A 21,583-nucleotide genomic window follows, 5' to 3' on the forward strand; every position below is an offset into this window, starting at 1 on the left:
ACACCTCGGGGCATAATATTCGCATATTACCTTTCTCACAAGGCACCACTATTCCTCTTTGTTTTATATACAACAAAGGCTACAGAGGGGTACTGGGTAATGACTATTGCTTTACCAGCCCAGTCTCAGGAGGGAACAGCATACCTCATGCAAATCACAAATCATAAGGAAATACAACCTGCTATGATAAGTAGAAACCTATCCCCCCTCACCCTCCCTACGCACAGCGTTGTTTGTACAATGAAAGACCTCATTTAGAGTGGAATACCTTCAAACCAGTCATTTGCTACGGCAGACCTTAAGCCCTTAATGTCACGCTTCCCATGGGTTTAATAGCTCACCCCATAAAAAATATTCCATCACCGTATTTAGAAGCTGCACATTTTTGTGTAGAAAAATCAAATACAGACCCGCTGAGCACCCCCCCCCCTTTGCCCGAAGGCAGAGAGACACAGAGTCCCTCAGTGAAGAGAGATCCCTCTGCTCAGAGATGAGGTCTCAGCTGCAGCCCTCACTTTGAGGTTTCCAACTGCCTCACAACAAACAAAACCCTCTGCAACCTTTCCATGTCACAGCGGCAGGCAGGCGGTCACCTACCACACGAGGTTATCGCTTCCCCTCCAGACAGCCTGCCTGGCCTCTCTCAGCCATGTCTGCCCTCCTGCAGCCCATGCTTGAGGCAATGGTGCAGTGCCTGTTTGCAACGAGGATGCTCTTAATCCTCCAGCTGAATCTTAAATTTTGGCACATTGAAGTCTCCTGATACTCTCTCAACACAACTCTGTGGCCTAGAAGCACCCATTCCTGAGCCTGTCTTCTTATTTTGAGAGGTATACTATGAGCTTTGGGTTTTGGCCTTCACAAACAGAAAACCTAGAAATAGTGCTGTTATTCACTGCTCAGCTCTTTACAACTGCTAATAAAAAAGTACACTCCTGGTATTACCGGTCTTACTTCTTTTTGAGGTATGCCATTTCTGACAGTATGACCATAAGTGCATCTAACAGATTTGCTTTCCACGGAAAGCAAATTCTGAGGTACACTTAACTTTTTGTAACTCTGACATTTCCCATTCAGCCCATCCTGCTGTAATCCCAGATGACTGTCTTTCCGCCCTCAAAAATTCAGGCTAAATGGCAAGTATGCAATTTGCCTTCATAATTTTTGAAGCTTACAAATTAGTAGTTTCTACCATCAAACATCACGCTTCCCAAAACATAAGCTTTCTATCTTCTTGCTGTTACAATACTGTATTTAAGGCACTTATCAAATGTCACCAATAAAAGGACACTAAAAGGAAGTGCACTGCCATTCAATGACAAGCATAAAGTTCTGGAAAGAGAAGCTATAAGCTAGCAATAATGTTTTATTCCTACGGTATATGCATTCACTATGTATACGCATTCACTAATGAAGCTTTACAAATGTTTTCCAAAAAGGTGACACATAACTGTAACACTGCATAACAAGGCAAACATGGGGTACTATTAGGATATTTTTAACCTAAGCACAAACCTTGCACAGAGGACAATTTTTCATATCTTATCACCTCAGTCTCATACGATGCACATAGTTTGTCATTGAGTGTTTATTTGTCCTCAGGCAAGAAGAGACAAGCTCAAGGCTGGCCCAATCTCCACAATAAATCAGTTCTCCATTAAAGAAACAAATGCAAATATATCAAGATACATACTGTAAGGGACACATTCGTACTGAACTTCTAGGTATTTATATGTCCCAGGGCAAGGGTCTGGAAACACATCAGGGCCAGCCACAACTGCACATTGGGTCCGATTACTGCATCTGAAAAGCAAAAGAAGAGAGTCAGAAAACAGCCTGGGCAGAAGGACAGGTCTGGCACATCTTCTGGCACAGCACCAGCAGGGGTGAAGATGCAGAAACTGGGACTTCAGCATCAGCTCGGGAAGCTCCCCAAGAGAGCATACAAAGGCTGATGGCAAACACTGACACACGTCCCCATCAGCTTATCACTGCTCATTAGGCAGCCATTTTCTTGCATGCTGTCTAAATTCCAGCTAATTCATACCCATAAGATAATACTTTGCCTGTACACATAACAAAGAGGTGTTTTTTGTTTTGTTTTGTTTTGTTTTTCAAAAGGGGAGATGAACAGTGGCAAAACCCCTTCCCCTCCAAGCAGTTCTTACAGCACCAGGAGCTATTTTTTTCAGAACAAGTTGAGAGGAAGATTTATAAAAAATGAATATGGGTGTGTGGCCCTCTAGTTCTTGAAATTAGCCTTAAATATCAGTGTCACAACTAAATGAAATGTAAAAGCTAAAGCAACAACATTTGTGGCAAAAATAATCACTGTATATTTTACGGCAGGCATAATAAATAGATTTTACAAAATATTTACAAAATGTTTCCACAAAAATAATCATCTTGAATAATGTTGTTTAATGCAAAGCGAAGACTGGAAACAGTAACACTGAGAAGAAAAAGAACTATTCACCAAATACACTGTCTAGAAATATCTGCAGAAAGCTCTGGACAGATTGGAGAGCTGGGCGACCACCAACCGCATGGAGTTTAACGAGAGCAAGTGCCGGGTCCTGCACGTGGGGCAGGGCAACCGTGGCTACATGTACAGACTGGGTGACGAGATGCTGGAGAGCAGCCCCGCAGAGAGGGATCTGGGGGCTGTGGTTGCCAGCAAGCTGACCATGAGGGCTATGAAGATGTCAAAGGGCCTAGAGGGGAAGACGTAGGAGGAGCGGCTGAGGGCACTGGGCCTGTTCAGCCTGGAAAGAGGAGGCTGAGGGGAGGCCTCATGGCGGCCTGCAGCTTCCTCACAAGGGGCAGTGGAGGGGCAGGCGCCGATCTGTTCTCTGTAGTGCTATCCAGTGACAGGACCCGAGGGCATGGGGTCAGGCTGTGACAGGGGAGGGCCAGGCTGAAAGCGAACATTATCCTCAGCGAAGGTCTTACTGTTCCCCTACAACCCTTCCCATTGCAGCACTTGTCTTTCAGGTGGAAAGCACACCCAGGCTGGGCGCGGAGAGATACCAACCCTGCAGCACATATGGCTCACAGTTATGGGTGATTGATTTGTACGTGTGTGTGTGTGTGAACACCCACATTTGCTTCTGTTGTCATGGTACAAGCACTTCTGTGTACAACTTCCAAGTATTTGGGGGATGCAAACATTCAGGAAACAGCAATCCTACGGAGAAAATTCCTTCACTTTTTTTTTTTTTTTTTTTTTTAACGAACAGGAAACAGAAATAAATATGATTAGTCTTTGATTTTTTATCCTTTTGCATGCCAGAAAGAGATCTCCTAAGGGCTAGACCACTACATTTACTTTCTCTAAGATGCTGCCTCCTCCGATGTGACACGGGACCTCTGACCCCACTGCTCTTCTGGCAGAAGCCACAACATACAGCACAGAACACATTTAGCTCTGCAGTGGAAATGCTTTGTGTTTACCTGAGGCTATAGTTTGTCAGGCTTAATGAGGATTTTATTTGAGCCCATAAATTAAAATTGATTCATTAGTCACTGCCTTAAGCTCCATAATTTCTTTAATTTTACGGAAAGATTAATAAGAGCTGATACGCTTGCTCATCAGGCTCTTTTGCTGGATAACAGATAATCCAGAGGGCTGGGATGTTTTCATGTTTTCTTGTTGACAGAAGCCAGTTATCACAGCAAGTGACTAGTTTTATCATATACACAGAAACATAATTTTATTAAAAGAAAGGATGACTTTGTTGTCCTTACCCTCACTACTACCAGACAGGTGGCTTGGCTGGGATATCACAGGTAGTTTGGACTGTGTGAGTGGGCAGCCTTCCAGAAGAGGCACTGAACATCATCCAAAACTTCACTTTCAACAAAAATCCTTTACTGGGCTCAATGTGCCTTTCAAAAAGCAATTGCACTGGCCTAATCAATAGTTTCGCTGGCAGTAGGGACAACCCTGGCCATGTTACATAGAATATAGGAGCAATGGATCAAAGAGACATTTCAAAATAATGAGTCAGGATCCAAAATTATTAGGATTTTGAAAGGGGGAAGGAACATGGAAGAAGCAAGAACAGACACGTTTAGGGCTCATCTGCATGTGTTTTCTTGTTTTTCTGTCTGTAAAGAAGCGTTTGCTTTGAATGGCCAAGCCTTTCTCTAAAGCCATTTCTTTTTCATGCTTTCAAGGCAGCAAGAACTCGGAACCAGCATTTTGAATGCAAAAACCAGAAGCAAAAACACGCAATCTAGAAAGCTCCAGGTTCATAACCAACGTTTGAAAACCTGGGTTATAAGCCCAACTGCTTCAGGCTGCTAACACCAGCTTTAATATCCCCCGAGGGGGGATTCCTGTGTTCTGGAATATCACCACAATATAAGAGGTGAATGGGGAACATGGGTTGCTAGGATGGGCTTTTTCCCCTAACGCTACCAAGTGCTGCAGCCTCCCTGTACATTAGTAGTTCCCTACATAGAGGATGGCAAAACACTTGCCTACCAAGCACAGAAACGTCAGAAGAAGGTGAGATCAAACTGTCAGTGCCACCTGGGGAAAAACAACTGAAAACAAAATGAAAAACTCCCAAACAAAATCTGAAATACTAAGTGCTATCAGTACCTCACATAACTTTCAAAGAAGGGCTCATAAAAACAATAAATAAAATCTTTCCCACACATATTTCAGCACATTTCATACCAGCAGCAAAACTGTGCCCTGTACTTGGCATTTTGAGTTTCTTTTTAAGACCTCAAGATGAAACCTGCAGGTTTTCACTCCAGCATGCTTAAAGGAAGAAGGCAATTTGGTCTAAAAATGTCAGGAAAAAAAACTAATACCCATTCAACCAACTATTACTGTCAGACATCAGCCTACAAAAATTTTAAGGCAAGGAAGAGGTAAGAAACACTCATCGGTAAAACTTCGGTTGCCGTGGTTTTGCTCCTACTTTTTTCTACTTTTATAACAGCTTCTTGGTCTCTTTGGTTTTGTCATTTTTCATTCCAGACAGATTAAAGGCCCAGATGACACTAAGTGACACACAAGAGGTGACTTAGAAAAGGAGATGCATAAAAGAAGATGCATCTCAAGCCTTGAAAAGGGAGGGAAAAACATGTAATTGTACCTTATTCTTTTTCCAGCAAGCCAGCCCACGAGCAGCACAAGCTTTTCCTTCTAAATCACGGTATTTTACACTGATTTCTTGTGATTTCTTGGTGCTAATGGCAAAGCAGGCTCCTTTTATTTGCTGAGACGAATTAGGGCAACTGCAACCAGGGAAAAGATAACTCAGGGATATGCCACCTTTCACCTCTACCTTCGAATTCTGCCCAAGTCAGTAATTGCAAAAAGTCATTACCATGGCAAGAGCCCTTGGTGGCCTGCTGCCTGCTATGCTTCTAATGAGTTGGGCGCCATCCAGCTTCTGGTAGGGATATGTCTCTGCTGCAAAGAGGGCTGCCCTAAGTGGCACCCTGTGCGTGTTTTTGTGGAGACCATTGAAGCTAGCCAGCTGTGGAAAGGGGTCAGCATCCCCCTGCATTACACCATAAAAAAGCAGCTCCACATCTTGCTTGATCCCCCTCCAACAGGGCAGGATCTACCTGCATCACTGGCTCTAGGATAACAATATTCCAGGAAACCACAGTCACCCTTTTCCACATCCATCTATACCTCTTCCTACTGCCTTTTCACAAGCACCTCTTATTTCTAGTGCTGATTCATTGGCTCCTGCAAACAAATCTACTTCTTTGCAAAGGTACAGGTGCCTAACAAAAGATCTGAAAACGAAGCATAACCTGAGATCTCCATTTTCACCCCAACTTGTGAGACTGAATGCCGTATGCTCAGGAAAGGAGAATGCCCCAAACCCTCCTAAAAATCAGCCTGAGGCACCCAGCATCTGAGAAACCAAAGTTCATATTATTTACATACGTGTTTTGGAGAGAAAAGCAATCTCCTGGAAAGCACATGAACTGTCCCACTAACAAGAAAAGAAGGGTAGCTTTGTTATTTTTCCAACTATACTGATTTCCTCTTATCAAGGTAGCTGTTCTGTCTTTCAGATACGGAAAAATGTTTATCCTAGAAGAGAGGTGTTGATCCAGTACAACTGCAACAGAAAATCAGGATTATTTTTGCAGAACTTCTTCCTGTTCACTGGAAAATGAATTTCAGGAGTTTAATGTGAAACAATAATAATTCATGTGGTATTTGTTTTTCATTTACGACAGTGGGATTGAAGGAAACATTTGAGTTCAGAACCAGCTTCAGGGCTCAACTCTGTTTGCAACTCTCAATTCAGACTTTTTTTTTTTTAAAGAAAGAAAAGAAAAACCAACAACAATAAAAACTTAATTTCCCTTCAGCATACTTCCATTCCTTCTCCCTAGCAACATTTTTATGATTTTTAAGTGACAAGGTCATCTTATGATAGTGAGGGAGAAGCACTTTAAGACATAAACAGCTGCTTATTCCTGGTCTGACATCTTTGATTTTTTCCAATGCTGACATTGTTGATATATTTACCAAACCAGAAAGAAAGAAAGGAAGAATAGTTTGGCAGGTGATGTTTATTTTAGGCCTTTCCAGAAACTTTAATAGCACAGACATGTCAACAGCATCAGGCTAGACATGTCTGGGGTGTTATGTTTGCCAGAAAATAAAAAAAAATGCAAAGACAGCACAAAATAAAAGATCAATCCCAAAGAGAAGCCTTTCAGCACTAATCATCACAAGCACAATAGCAGTAAGCCTTCCAGCTCCCCCCACCCAGGCAGATGGGTCATTCGCCCCAGAAACGAAAAGGGAGTGCCAAAAACCACAGGGGCAGCCTCCATAGAGCTAGGGACCTGGGAGAAGAGCAAGCAGAAATCTTTGCACAGGGCTGCAAAAAGCTTCGAGATCCAAATGTCCATTTCATCCTCAACACACGGTCTTCCTCCTGGTCCTTATCCCTCAGAGGCATTCTTCAGAGGTGGAGCAACCCTTGGTGTGGCCGGGAGCTCCTGTGAACGGGGTGTGCTGGAAGCCACTCCAAGCGGGGACATCACCCACCTCCCTCTGACACCAGGGGGAAAGCAAGGATGCAACTTATCAGACCTCAAAGCCCCGGAGTAGGGTCTCAAACACCTTTGAGGTGCTTAGCCTCTATCTCTTAACCAGCTCTCACGGCCCTGGTGGTTTCAGAGCTGTATCTTGCTCAGAAGATGGATTTTCCCGGGGCCACTGTAGTCGCCTTCCTGACCCCGGCACTGAAATGCCCATTCCTAAGCCACAGCTCTGAAATGCCTGATCTCACCCACACATAGCTCAGCTCTTAATATGCACTTTTAATAGTTAAAATGTTTATTGGCCTACAACTTCAGGGCGTTTTTACACTATTTGCACTAGCTTTTAAAGACAGGAAGAATGAGAATTGGGCTATTGCAGGAGGGGTCTTAAACACAGCACGGAAAATTGCAGGCCACACAGCCATGAACCTGGCTTTAAACTGGAAAGCCCTGAGCTGCCATTTCCTTTACTGCTGTTGCCAAACCCTGCTTGTAACTCATTCTACCCTCCTTCTCCTGTAGCACAAGGCAATTCTTAATGCCTACGTGTGCCCACCGAGCCAGCTCATCTGTGTTCATTACCACGAGTCACCAAAACCCAAAGATATTCTTTCCCTCTTCCCTCAGCTGAAACACCTATTTCATATAGGCAATATTTTTGTAAAGATGAGGAAGCCATCATGTGACTAGACATGCTAATATAGCCAAGACATCAATATCCAAGCCTGTTTCTCAAGGTCTATTATACTTTTCTAATGGTTTTACAGTAAGAGACAGACTTAATTCATTATCCTTCATGGCAACGCTGCAAGACATCCTTTTCCTTCTCTGAAACACGAAAATCTTCTCTCTGGATGACTGCTTAAAGAAAAAGCCTGTCATGGTGAATAAATCATCCAGGAGTGTGTTCTTCCCTGTCAATATGTGATATTTCCAAATCAACCCTTTAGGAAGGGCCAAAAAGAAAAAAAAAGAAAAAAAAAAAATATAATAATACCCTGGAGAAAGAAAACAGGAAGCAAAGAGAAAATTCCCTGATAAGAGGAGTCTAAGTGGAGTCAACACGATGGCTTGCAAATAAGAGGAAAAATTAAAGAGAAAAAAAAAAAAAAGGAAAGGAAAAAAAGAAAAGGAAAGGAGGCAGTGGAGTGTAGAAGGGGAGAAGAGAACCACAAGCCCTGGGAAAAGCCTCTGGTTCCCCACATTTGCTTTCAATAACGTTCTGCACAAAAGCAAAGCCAAATCCTCCGCATGTGTAGCTTTCAAAAACAAAGAATTCCTCAACAGAACCTTCCCCTGCCTCTGCAAAACCTTAAAAGCAAAGGACCTAATGACAGGGAGATGAAAATCCAGTTCCTGTAACATTCTCTTCATTACGAATTGGTCTTTTTTATTGATCTCTCGGAGCATGGAGAAGCTGGCTCTCCAACCTCTGCTGTGCGGTGTAATTATCTGTGGTGTTTAATGCTAGCACAGACGAGTCCCGCTGCACGCTGCATTTTGTTGTTTTATTGACGGGTTTTAATTATCTATCCAGGTGCCCGAGCTGTCAGTGAGGCTGCTTCTTATGTGATCAAACTAATAGAGAGAGAGGCACCGAGCACTCTAATTGCAGCCACACCAAGCGGCTCCGTGGAAGCACGCCAACGAGATGCATTTAAACCGCTATGGTTATTGTAAAATCTTACGATGTTTTATTTGAAATAGATTCCTCCCTCTATAGCTTCGACCCATTTCATTCCTCTGATTATTATTTTATATTAAGCAAAGCAAGATTGAAGAAAAACAAACCACCGAAACCACACCAAAACCCGAGCCAGGCAAACAGCAGAAAAAGCCTGCGGAGCCAACCTGAATTTGAGCAGTAAAGGTCACCGAGGGGACTGCCTAGATGTATGAAGGAGAGCCTGGGAGCAAGATGGAAAACAGGTCCTGGAAATAATTTAATACCAGTTTTACATAGGAAAAAAAAAGGAAAAAAATGAGAAAAAAAATGTAATTAAGCCGTTTCAACTCATTGATAAGGCCCTTAAATTTTAACAAGAAACATTTAACAGCAAATTCACAAGATTTAACAGATTTAAGAGCAATCCAGGGCACCCCTTGACATGCTGCATCTGCTCCAATGCCAGGGATTCCTCAGCTCAGGAGGTTGAGGTCTGGGGCAACACCTGCCAGTGGGGACAGCACGGATTTGTCACCCAGCCTCCAAAGGACAGTCCCCCCAGGCAACAAAAGCTTTCTCTTCCGTGCTGCACCCTTGTGTGCATTAACTTTTCTCTCTCGCATCCCCAAAGGCAAGCAACAAGCACCCCAAGAGGAAAGCCTGACAAGTGCCTTGTACTAATGTGCCTGGCTACAGCCACCCTGTGGCAACGGGGAACTCGAACTTGCCTGTTGCAAGAAACACTCGTCATTAGGTCAGAAATGACAAAACGACAGCCTGTCCAAGCAATCCCAAGTGTTTGGAAAAAAGGTTTGGGTTAGCACGGAGAAAAGCTCTGCACTGAGCACCTCTGAAGTAGTCGCAGCGATGCTCCAGCTGCGAGGAGCTCAGGACACAAGCAGGTTTGCAATGCTATCACCTTTTCTTGTATGCATCCATAGGGCTGCAAACAAAACCAGGCAAGCCTTCAGGCTGTAAAGCTCATCTTTTAAAGGACTACATCTCCCCTTTTACAGGTACTTTACTTCTTCCAACTCCATAAACTCCTGTAGCACCCTAATAAAAATCCACTTTACAAAACACTGGCAGGATATCTGGAGAGGAGAGTAAACACCTAAAACAAACCAACCCATAAAATGCTCGGTGGTTTAGCCAGAGTTAACACTAGTTAAAATAACTGTGAACAGAAAACAGTCTGGCTTTTAATTTGGGTTAGGAGGTCAAATTAAAGGCTAGAGGAGGTCTGGGCTGGATTTCAGCTGGCACTCCACCCTACTTTGTCTTCATTGCCATTTTAACGCAAGCCAATGCAAGCTGAAGCCCATTTTTTTTCTGCTTCCTCAGCGCTGCCATCAGGAGCTGGGATAGCCAGAGCAACAGGTAAAGGGTTATTTCCTCCACAAGAGCTCTGAAATGCATTCAGAGCAGACTACCACTACCTACTCATCCCGTGTCTGCAGCACAGGGAGGTGGCCCAAAAAAAGAGATGATGCTATGGCAGACACCAAAGTGCTGCACAAGGAGCCTCACACTCACAGAGCAGCCCACCGTGGTGGGTGGAGGTCCCAGCCTGCAGCTGGTGCTGACAGCTCCTGATGCCCAGGACTTTTCCCCGTGTCTGTGCGAGGCGTTGGGATGTCCTCTTCAAGCCTACCTCCTTTGCTGTGCCTGGCAATGCTGCCCCTGTGCATGCTCAGCCTGCTGGAGGGCTGCTAATTCATGCTGCAGACAGCAACAGCCTTGGCTACTGCAGTGGGAACAGCCAGAGCTTGGGTCAGGACCACACGTTTCAGGGCAGAGAGGAGAGGTGGCTCACATGTGATGTGCTTCACCTTCCCAGGCATCAATAAAAAGACTTCATTTTCTTTTCCTGTCATTCTCAAAAGCTGCTGCTACACTCCACCTCTCCTCTCCTCAGAAGCCAGTCATCCTGAAGGCAAATCGGAACATTTAGACACCTTTTAAATATATTAATAACAGCTGATACAAAAAGATATTTAGTCCTGTTCTTAAAAGGGGAAGGGAAAATCTTGTATTACTTCCACTGCATCCCCACTCAATAATTGTCATATTTCCTTGCAGTACAAGGAAGGAATTACACAGCCTGTAACAAACGTGATGCTGCAGTTCACTGTCAGCACCCAACGCTTCCCTCCTGGCCTGTGACAGATTCCTGCAACAGGAAGAAGTGAGATTAGAGAACACTGTCTCTAAACAGGCTAAAATAATCTGTATTCATGGGCTGGTAGGTTTAATGTATTAGCCTTTCACCTCTGTGAATAGGGTTAAAGAAAGGTTTTGGGCCAAAATCATTTGTACCGCACTCCATCTCAAATTTGACATAATAATTGAATGTCTGAATGAAACAAAAATGAATACGTCCAAACAGCACAGGAGGTCAACGCTGGGCAACTCCCTGATGAACTCAGAAGTGAACTGGAGGCATCGATGCAGCACTGTTTCTAAAACCCACAGCAACCTCTCTCTTCATCACTCTTGCCAACGGCATGATACCGAGGTGATTTTTTTGTGAAGGTCCACGGTTTCTAGTTATGAAAGCAAATGCCCCTCAGCCTTGTGGGGGGAAGGCTGCGATAGGGAGCTTCCCAACCAAGTGAGCCATAGGATCAACACGTGGCAGGTTATGCCTTTAGCATCACGGCTAAATCAGTTCAGACAAAAAGACAGTATTAATGAATGGAACAGCCCGCCGGGGTCATATACTATTAATACAGCATCTGTTAACAGCCCCTGAGTTCGTACAGCACCTTGTGCAAAGAAGTCTTGGCCAGTCTCCGGCTCAGGCACTAAAGCAGTAAAAATAATAATCAGAAACAAACCAAACTTTCTCAAAAAAAAAAAAGAGTCCTGAAATGAACCAAGTATGGTTTTGATATTCAAAAGGGATTATTTTTTTATTCCAACGTAGCCAACTCTGCCTCTTTGATCTCCAGCCCAAAGCTTGAATAAAGGCAGCCTGCACTTTGATTCTAAGCTCTAGAGAGAGCACAGCATCACAAAACCTTCATGCGCTTTCCAGCCCAGTGTTGCTTAGCCAAAGCATATACAGAAGGAAACTTTTTTTTTAAAAAAAAATAAATAAATAAAAAGCCTAATCTTAGACGTATTACTTGAAACTGACATCGTCAAGTTCCTCACAGTGTCTAAACATAGCACCAACCTTTCTGCGGGTGCATGCAGAAACGGGGGAGCAGATGAAGGGATGCATTTTGGAGTGCATTGGCCCAGCAGATCCACTGGGAATTCTCAGCCGTGCTCAACACACAGCTGAGAGATGCCTGGGATCACACACCTCTGTCCTCCCACCACGCCATTCCCTCCCCATCCTTCCTGGGGGAGTTTTCAGCTCCACATGCACACCAGCTTTTCTCCCTACCCCATTCTCTCCAGTCACCCTCCCGAAAGGGACACTACAGATTTGGCTAAAAAGACTCCCCCAAGAAAAAATCTGTTAGGAAAGCAGCTTCTGAACATCAGTAAGACAACGACTACTAGGAAGAGAGTAATAGGGCTACTGGGAAACCTCAAGCCTCTTTGTAAAGATGAGGAAAATACCATATTAGTGGAGTGCTGGCTATTTCGTACTGCAGAGTCTGCCTAACGCCATGCTCATGGAATTAAACATGCTATAAAGCTTCCTTGGAAGAAGCCAAAGTTTTCCAGAGCAGCTTTGCCTCGCACCAGAGCTGAATTTTTCAAACGAGTTTGGTTCTTGGAGTAGCTACAGAAAGGCCCAGCTGTTTGAAAATAGCCTGGGACTCCGTGGTTCTCATGGACAGCAGCAAAGCCCATGGCTATTAAGCGCTTTTCAGACAGCAGGCTATGTCATGGAGTGCCTAACCACTTGGGTAATCCAACCCAGATAGCTCTGTGGAAAAAAAAAAATAGCAAAGCAAAACAAAACAAAAAGAAAACCTGCTTGGGATTGCAGAGCAGCATTAGGTGGGGCAGAAACTGGGAAAACCACATTCCTGAGCATGGAGCATGTCTCCTGCAAGACAACTTTAAAAAAAAACGTGACTGATGCTGCTCAGACATACTAGCTGAAGTCCAGGGAGATGGATGAAAGGGTAAAGATGCAGGATAAATTCATCAGATGTCTCCATAAATCATTTCTATAGTTCACATTTGTTCTCTGCCTTTCATTACTTACATTTCTAAAGCCACTGGGTGCCTTGGTGCACTGGATCTAATAAAAAGGAAGATAAATTTTAACATCCTTTTTTGAAACATCTTAAAATGATCTAGCTTTCTTCTGCATGCTAATGGCAAGCATTACAAGGAGCGCACTGTCTCCACACAACTCAGCAGGGCTGGAGGTGAAAGCAGAGTCCCACCGCGACCCGGAGATTCACAGCCCTGGCTCTCCCCTTGGCTAATGTGAAAGCTCTTGTTTCTGGCCCTCATTTTTCGGCAGCCCGAATTCTGTCACCGAATCCCGCCGTCGCTTCTCACAGACCCTCTGACTCAGGGGCGAAATTCCAGACTTGAGAAAAGGAGGAAATATTTGGGGAGATTGGGACTTTGCGAAAGAACTTGAGCTGCCCGACAGCTGCTGGGAGATGTGAGCTGCCCCAGGGGGTCCCAGCGGAGCGCGCGGTGTTACACACGCGCGCGCACGCACACAAAAATCATTAAAGTTTCCGTCTCTAAAGTTTCACATTTAATGAAAAGATAGCGTGCGAGATATCTGGAGAATTCTTGGGTTCTATTAACAGCTCATGATACTCGCCCTGCCAAGCGCTCGGCCCCGAGAACCTCTCCGGCACGACAGCCCTGGTGGAAGCGATGCGGGGGACCCAGGGCCAGGCAAGCGGGCCAGCAGGTAGAGCTGCCCTTCTCCTCCTCCCTGGTGTCAGGAATCGGGCAGGGAGCTCGCTGTTGTGTTGCTGGAGCTGTTGGCGTTGTTCTACTACAGAAGCAAAGACCTTTGTAACAGAGCTTAATCCGGCGCAGGTTAAACAAAACAAATGACTGCACAAGTGAGCAATTAAAGAGCATTCCACAGCCAGCACTGGGAAAGCCTCGCTGTTGATTAATTAGGTTCAAAGGGGCAAGGCTAACCTCCCAGTCCCCTGAGAAAGAGACCACTTAGCCCCTTTTAAAAAAAATTAAAATAAAAGTCCAGCATTCTTATTTAACACTTGAGCATCAGTTAAACAGCTGCTAAAACAGTGAAACAATTACTTGGGACTGACCTACATTCAGCTGTATGACTTTATTACATTCAGGAGAAACTTAATTAAGCGTCTGTTACTTAATAAAAGCAAATAAAATCCTCCATTTTATGACAAGGAGCTGCACTGCTGCAGCCATGTGAAGCTCTCAGGTTTGGCAGTGGGCTTCCCAAGAGAAGGCTGCTCCCCCCATCTCATTCCTTCCCGTTGCATATGAAAGCTAAGCACATACATGAAATTTTTATGCATTAAAACTCCTTGAGTGGAGCTAGCTCCGTCTCCTAGGCACTACCAAGGTGCAGAGGGCTGTAGCCTCTGATATTTGCCTGGGTTAACTTATGGGACCTGCTGTACCTGCACACTATGGTCTGCACCCAGCAATGCCATGGGCTTGGCCATGAATGCTTCAGCCCTGCCAGAAGAAAGCCATCCGCAATCAAGTGCACTCCTCTCTTAAGAAAATGCATACAAGAAGAGTTTTAGCAGTCCATGTCACTGAACAGACTCCCCAGACCGTCCACCCAAGACCTCCCTTGAATAGAAGCATTTTTAAGTTACAAATTACCAATTTAAGTCACTACCCTACACTGCAATCGTGACCAACTTCCCTCGAGGATTATCAGCCAGGTACCACATTCTCCTCCCTAAAATGCTCATTTTGCTTTCTTGTTCCCCTGCACTCACACAAACAGCTCACCGGCTCCGATTTACCAAAAGACCTGGTTTTGAGGGAGAAAATTTGGCCCCAGTATTTTACAAATAATAATAAAAAGTGCTTAAATTGCAAACATCTGTCTGAAAACACTCCCTGGCTTGCCCAGCCCCTCTGGATGAATAGGTTCATTGAACTGACCATGGATGCTCTGACAAATTTTGGAAGCTTTGGTGAGGCCGTGGGAAAATTTCTTCCCTGTGAGGGATAAAACACAAGCGGTGGTCCTTGCTGAGCTGCAGCCACAGCTGGGCAGCTCTGCACCGCTTGCACCACAGCCAGAAAGTGACTTGTGAACATACGATAGCTCCTGCAGTGCTTCCCAGCCAAGGGGTGACTTGCCAACTGGCTTTTGGTCCTCGTGAACTCCGTGTTGGATGACAGACACCACAGAGCTGCTACTGGACCTTTCTGCCACATCCAATTCTACTCGTGCCCATATTCATTTGACCTTACCTTGTCCCTCACTCCTCCTTTGTTCCTACTCTTTGCAGTACTTCAGTGGTTGCAGGTTTTGCTCAGTATCTGCAAGTTGGGTTTAATTCCCTGGATGGCCATCGACCCTTAGTTTGCATCCTCCAGCACAACACCATTATGGGGGCAGAGTCCAACTTCTTCCCTTTGCAATGGGCTTCACTTCTTCTGAGTAACTGAGGAAGCATTTTGATAGGGGCTGAAAATGCCATCCCACCTTCCTGGTAAAAGTTGGACTGCTAGAATAAAGACTCTGCTGCCATCTGACTTGGTGAATATTTGACCCATTTATGTATGAGTGAGAGCAGCATTGGAAAAAGTGATACATTCAGTTCCACATAATGTCATTAAAATTATGATGACTTAAAATCCTGCAGGACTTCAGTAATCCATTCGGCAGCCTGCCTCTCCCAGGTATTTTTCCAGTAAAAGTGAAGAACAGTGGCGAATGGTGTCTCAGGTGAGGATATCTTGACTTAGCTTCATGGCTAAAGAAACTCTTCATGTACTCACTACTGCTAACCCTGATGACTGAAGAAAAATAGGATAGGGGCTACGTTTTATTTTCTTTCTTAGTATATACAAAAGTAGTATGTTCAGTCACAGGTGGCACCCAATTCTTCCTTCTTTTTCTCAGCGTATCTATGGAAAATCAATTCTTTTTCAAATGTTGAAAAGATGGGATTTTTCTTGTGCCTTCCTTCCCCATAATAGCATTGGTGTCACTCCAGGTTTTGTAAATTGTGTATGAACAGCCAGTGCCCTTCATTATGCTGAATTTAGTGTATGCAGGCATACAGACACTGCTGAGAAATAGTTAACTGTGAACAGATTGATGAGCAAACCCTAAAATATTAAATATTCATAGTAATATAAATAGTAAAATAGTGAAGTAAGAAAACCCCTTTGTCCCAGGTAAGCCTTGTATCTGTCACTCCCTGGAACCACACAGCCCAGGAAAGTGATGCTTCGGTTTCCCAGCTAATGACTACTTACCCTGTAAGTAATAACCAAGGGCTCAGGCACTTGATGCCGTGGCCTCTGTCTTTATGAATACTCCAAAATCTCTCTAAAAAAGCCAGTGAGTTTCATTTCACTTACTCCAACATGACCAAGTAAATAAATAATGCTATTTATGCACTGCACACCATTTGTCAAGCCATTTGTCATTTCTGATCTTTCATTGCTCATGCAGTAAAACTATGCAGGATTTTATTCAAACCTCCCTTGCAGGTGTGATGAATGCTTTATTTATACAGCAGCATTTCATCTTGCAGAACTGTTACTATGCAAATACAGGCCTTCAGGACCCCGTGTGGTGTAAGCAGGAGGTGTAAAGAGATGAAAACTGGAGGCAGTACCATTATTAAAGCCGAGAGGTGAATGGAGGATGGCTCAGCTAAATTGTGAAATATACGCCATAAAAAACATACCCCTTCAGAAAAAGCGTTCACTCTCCATCATCGGGCAGAATGAAGAATGAGGACCTGTTCTCAAAGACCATTTTAAAGGTCAGCACGATGCTGCGAGACCATGCCCAGCTTATCAGTGCAGCCATGACACTGGCGCTCGCTGTTACTAGCGAGCGCGCTATTTCCAGCCAAATCACCTCCCGTTGACTTCCCCCAATCAGGATTCCAGCCAAAGGAATGAAAAACCTGGAAAGAGACGCTGCTACAAATGATCACAGCTGAGTGAGTGACGAATGAATTCCCTCGGGCAGCCTCTTCCAGGAGCTGGAAGACCAGGCAGGGAGCGGTGAAGACTCTCCTGGGAGTTTTGCTACCAGGCACAGTGAGCCTGGGGACAGCTCTTCTTCTGGTACCTTCCTTTCTCCCCCTGGAAAACGGGAAGCATTATACTGAACTCCCCACAATGCCTACTAAAATCCACAGATAAAAAAAATACTGTTACTACTATTATTTACTGAAGTGAATCTCCTGCCGAAACCTGCTGGTTCTTCAGGGACTCCTTCAGAAGTAAAACATTGTTGAGATTAAGAGCGTCAAGATATGTCCTCACTTTCTATTTTGCATTGCAATCAATAAATCGTGGCTTGAGTTGCACTCATGGAGTACACACCACATGCTCCCCTGTCTTACAGGAGCTTCACATACATTTGACTTAAGCCAGTTTGTAGTAAAAGAGTAAAGGATCAGCCCCACACCAGTGGGTCTGGTAAGGAGCTTCCTTGGTAATTTTCATCAACATGAAGAGCACGGAGGCAATACCTCATCAGCTCCAACCCAATTTTCCTGGCAACTCCCAACTGCCTCAGATAAATCTGACGGGGCTGCCACCAGGTCTCTTAATTTTGAGGTAGCTGGGGAAAGAAAAGGTGAGAGAAACAGCTGTGGGCTCCGTCTCAAATCTCTCCTTCCTCCACTTTTTAAATTTCAAGATGGGGGGGATTCATAAAGAACTGTGTAAACAGACTTCAGAATCATGTTTATTGCCTAAGCAATAAAAGATTAGAATTGACAAATGGAGAGGTTTTTGGAGACACAGATGCTACAATCATTTTAATATAATTTGGATTTCCAAATCAGTAATTACTCTATCACATATTTATAATTTTGTAGATGCTACTAGAAATGCTGATGTCTTTTTCTATGCATAGTAATGAGCAACAACAAGGGCTGTTAATATAAAGCCTGTAATGTTTGTATTCATATGTAAATAGGTTATGTAAACGTTTTAGACATTTCTCACTAAACCGCTGAGTTCTACTCTAAGTGGCTCTATTCCTAAAGTAGAAAATCACACTCTGCATAGAAATTGTTTACTGGTCTGTCAGCAGAGCCGCCAAAGCAGCGAGCTGGATTTATAGGGGTATTTACATCTCTCCATTAGTGGTGATAGCAAAATAATTGGCAACCTATAAATGCCCAGACAGACACGCAGGTTGGCATTTAGAAAGTTGCTTGCTTGCATGTGGTTACACGCACATTCAACACATGCACAAACCTTCTGTGCACACACACCAGAGCTATACCTGCTCCTAATTGACTTAGGATAAAACTGAATAAGGCACATTAAAACACCAACACGTGTCTCCAAGCAAGAATAAATTAAATTAAAAACTAGAAATTTATTTAACTCCAAAAATGCTCTAGACAGAGGGGGGAAAAAAAAAAAAAGTGGGGTTAAGTGCCCCACAGCCACCCTTTTCACTCTGGGGTCTCTGTCCCACACAGATGTTACCATTTTTCCTCCAACCCCTTCTGCTCAGGCACCTGCAACTGCAGTCTTCAGTTGTCCCACCAAGTGTGGAGAGCTTGGTGAAGGCTCCTGGGGCTTCCACAGGCCACTTCTAACACAGCTGGAGCATGGATATACCATGGTGGTACTGTCATTTACACGGCTTGATGTGCCTCCTTAAGGAAAACCCTGGCTCTCACATCTTTGAATATCGTATGCCTGCCTCCTACTAACCTTGATGAGATCTGTTCTTAGCTGTGTGATACAGAGAACCACAGCTTCAGACTTGTTGTTTGGTCTCACATCCAGCCTCAGCCCTTTCTCTTCTGCTTGGACAGATTTATTTGCAAAAATGATTAGTAACAGTAAAGGCTTTGGCAAGACAGCCGGGAGACCCCCACAGCTCTGCTATAGCACATGCGTAACTCTCATTTGTATAGAAGACAATAAATGTCTTCTTTTCATCAACAAAAATAAAATGGAAATGACAACAAGGAAGCCAACATTCAGCTGTTCCTCCAGCAACTTTCAGCATCCTCCACCATTTAGGAATACTTGGAGAGTACTTTCAAGATCTGTTCAGTCCTTTGCTTTCAACAAGACTGCCAAAAGCTGCCAGGGCAGCTGGTGGCATTTTGACCTTGCTCTCTCCTGCTTTCCCTGCTCCTCCTTCCTCCTTGATTTCTCTTTGTTTCACTTTGAGGCGCTCCTGCTCTGCTCCTGGAACTGCATTAACACCTGAAGAGCCAGTGCACGTTTATATCTGATGCAACTGTAGTGCTACTCACCCTGCCCTCTTAACTGCTGCCTTACAAAGCAAAGCAACACCATGCCATAAGGCAACTGGGGACAGCGAGGCCAACAGTGATACTGCAAGCGGTGCAGTTATTGCCATTTCACCGGTGAGCCACAGTGATATGGGATGGCCTGTGACAATCACAAGGATGTTTCCACTGAAAATAGGGGAAAGAAAAAAAAGGGAAACAACAACAACAACAAATCAGGCAGATAGCTTTACAGAAAAAAAGAATAATAAATTTCTCCAGGCCAAGAGTGTAGACTCTGCTATGCCCCTGCCAAGAACCATTACTGATACGAGTAAAAGGACTACTGACGAGGTGAGTAAATCCATGAGCACTTTTTTTTTTTTTTTTGGAAGGAAAAAACCTCCCCCTGGCAAGGCTCTGTTTGTACACTGGTAGAGCAGTATTGATTTCAGCAGTTATTCCAGTCCCTCAGCACGGGAACTCTGCAGTGAATCAAACCCTCTGCAGCTTTGCCCCTGCAATTACGCTCGTGCTACCGAGCACCGCGATGCCCACTGCTAAGAAACTGGGTCACAGACTTCTTTGGATTATGTTCCTTCGAAAGGGGACACTCTGGGATATGATAAATGATCAGCGCTTTGTGGTGATGATGTAAGTGTTAAAATCTGGTTGCATTTATTAAAAAAACAGTCCAATAACAGAGAAGTGAAAGTCGTTCTGCCTGTTCACCTGGAACTTGTTACATAAAGCGAAATAGCAGACAAGCACTCACAGCAAAATGAAAGCTTTTTGCTCCTGTTTGGTGAACCTTCACCCATAAATTTTAGGATGAAAAGGTAAATAATCAGACATATGGCACATTTGTTCAGCATCACTGGTGGTCTGACATCACTACGTTACTTCATTAGAGCTGTACACTTACCAAATCTGATCAGATTTCTCATTACCTAACTGTTTCCAAGCAGGACGATTATTTTTACGGTAACAGTTTGAAGAGTCACCCCCAATGGGGGACCAAATCCTGCTCTGGTTTTGTGGCATAGCTCCTGACCTGATGAGTTGGTAGTCCAGCCTGCAGGCCCTGCAATAGACTGGGTGCTCTGAATAATGTTCTGAACTAATGTGGGACTCCTGTGTCACCCAGGAGAGAGGACTGTGGTTGGAGGAGCTAGCCTTTGCCCAAGGTCTCCACGGGGAGCCGAGTCAGCAAACCTCCGAAACATTTCTGTTAAGAGTATCAATAAAAGTAAGGTGGGATGAATAAGTTTTGGCATTTGCATTTAATAAAAATAATGCTTGCTTCATAAAAACCTCTTTCTGGCATAACCATATCTAAACTAAACCAACTCAACACCATCATGAAGTAAACGAGGCTAATAACTGAGGGCCTTTTGCTGGTCGAGCTTTCCTCATCCTCTGTAAAACTGGCTACCTTGGCCTTAAATTATTTGCTAATAGAGCTATCCTCAAATTGTGAGTCCTAGAGGTGTGGTGCAATGCCTTCCTATGCTGCAAACCAGCGTAACTGCGTTGGCAAGACTGCTTAATGCAGAGCAGAGTGCAGACAGATGTCCAGTGTGACTGCCAGAGGCTTCCACATACATCAGGAAAATCCCATTCGGCTTTTCCTTCCTCTGGTGACAACGTATTGCTAAGCATCTGCTCTTAAGATCCCCTCCTCCACATTACTTCACAGCATGATTACGAAGGCATAAACCTGGAATCTCCCTCAGCACACACCCCAAACCCTCTCACCCTTCTGCCTCTTCCCATATCGCCCTCCAGTTCAGGCAACTGCTGATAACAGCAACACAAAGGGAATCACACACCTTGGTTCAGACACAGCCTGAATATCCATCTAGAGAGACTAAGCATTTATATTAGTAGGTCGAGGCCTTTCTGCTTCTTTGCCCCCTTCTTTTTTTATTCTTTTTATTTTTTTTTGTTATTGATGTTAAGCGGGGATCTATTACTATTTCACCAATAAAATAAAAAACAAAAAAACTATGGTCTTGTGAAAAACTACTAAGAAATTATTTCTTTCTTTCCGTTACAGATGTGTCGTTTGCTCACATAAGACATACCGCGACAAAAGATATTTAGGTCCCTATCAATTCATCCTAAATCCACTCGGTTGCGGGTTGGGAGAGAAAGCAGGATGGAAAGCTAAAGCAGGAAAAAGTTTGTAATTTCATACCACGCTCCGGAGGGCTGCAGGGAACATTCATCTTGTCAATTCATCTGCTTAATCAAAGAGGTTTAATCAAAGTGCAGTTCTAGAAACCACTGGCTAACGTGGACAAATGATAAGAATAATTAACCACTCAAATCATTTGTAGGTTGTCTGTCATCTGCTTCTAAGCACATCGGAGGTTTGAAATAGCGTCACCTGGCTTATTTAGTAAGCTGGATCCTTCGCAGGTCTGAGTCAATGAAGACTCCACGGGGCTCCCCCTGATATCCCCAAGGCAAGCAGAGCTGTTACCAAAAACCACTGCACTGCTCCAGCCTCTGCTCTTCTTCA

General features: G+C 44.1%; 1 protein-coding gene across 6 annotated transcripts in view; it reads right to left on the reverse strand.

Moving 5' to 3' along the window:
* The window catches only part of ADGRL3 (adhesion G protein-coupled receptor L3), a 512,834-nt gene that overhangs the window by 201,953 nt on the left and 289,298 nt on the right, over positions 1-21,583 (reverse strand). For all 6 annotated transcript variants that reach the window (XM_068681641.1, XM_068681639.1, XM_068681640.1 and 3 more), the window contains one exon: positions 1,694-1,803. In XM_068681641.1, coding sequence (XP_068537742.1) covers positions 1,694-1,803 — 110 coding nt within the window. The remainder of the gene's footprint in view (positions 1-1,693; positions 1,804-21,583) is intronic.

This window comes from Anas acuta, chromosome 4, assembly GCF_963932015.1.
Source record: "Anas acuta chromosome 4, bAnaAcu1.1, whole genome shotgun sequence".
Taxonomy (NCBI): domain Eukaryota; kingdom Metazoa; phylum Chordata; class Aves; order Anseriformes; family Anatidae; genus Anas; species Anas acuta.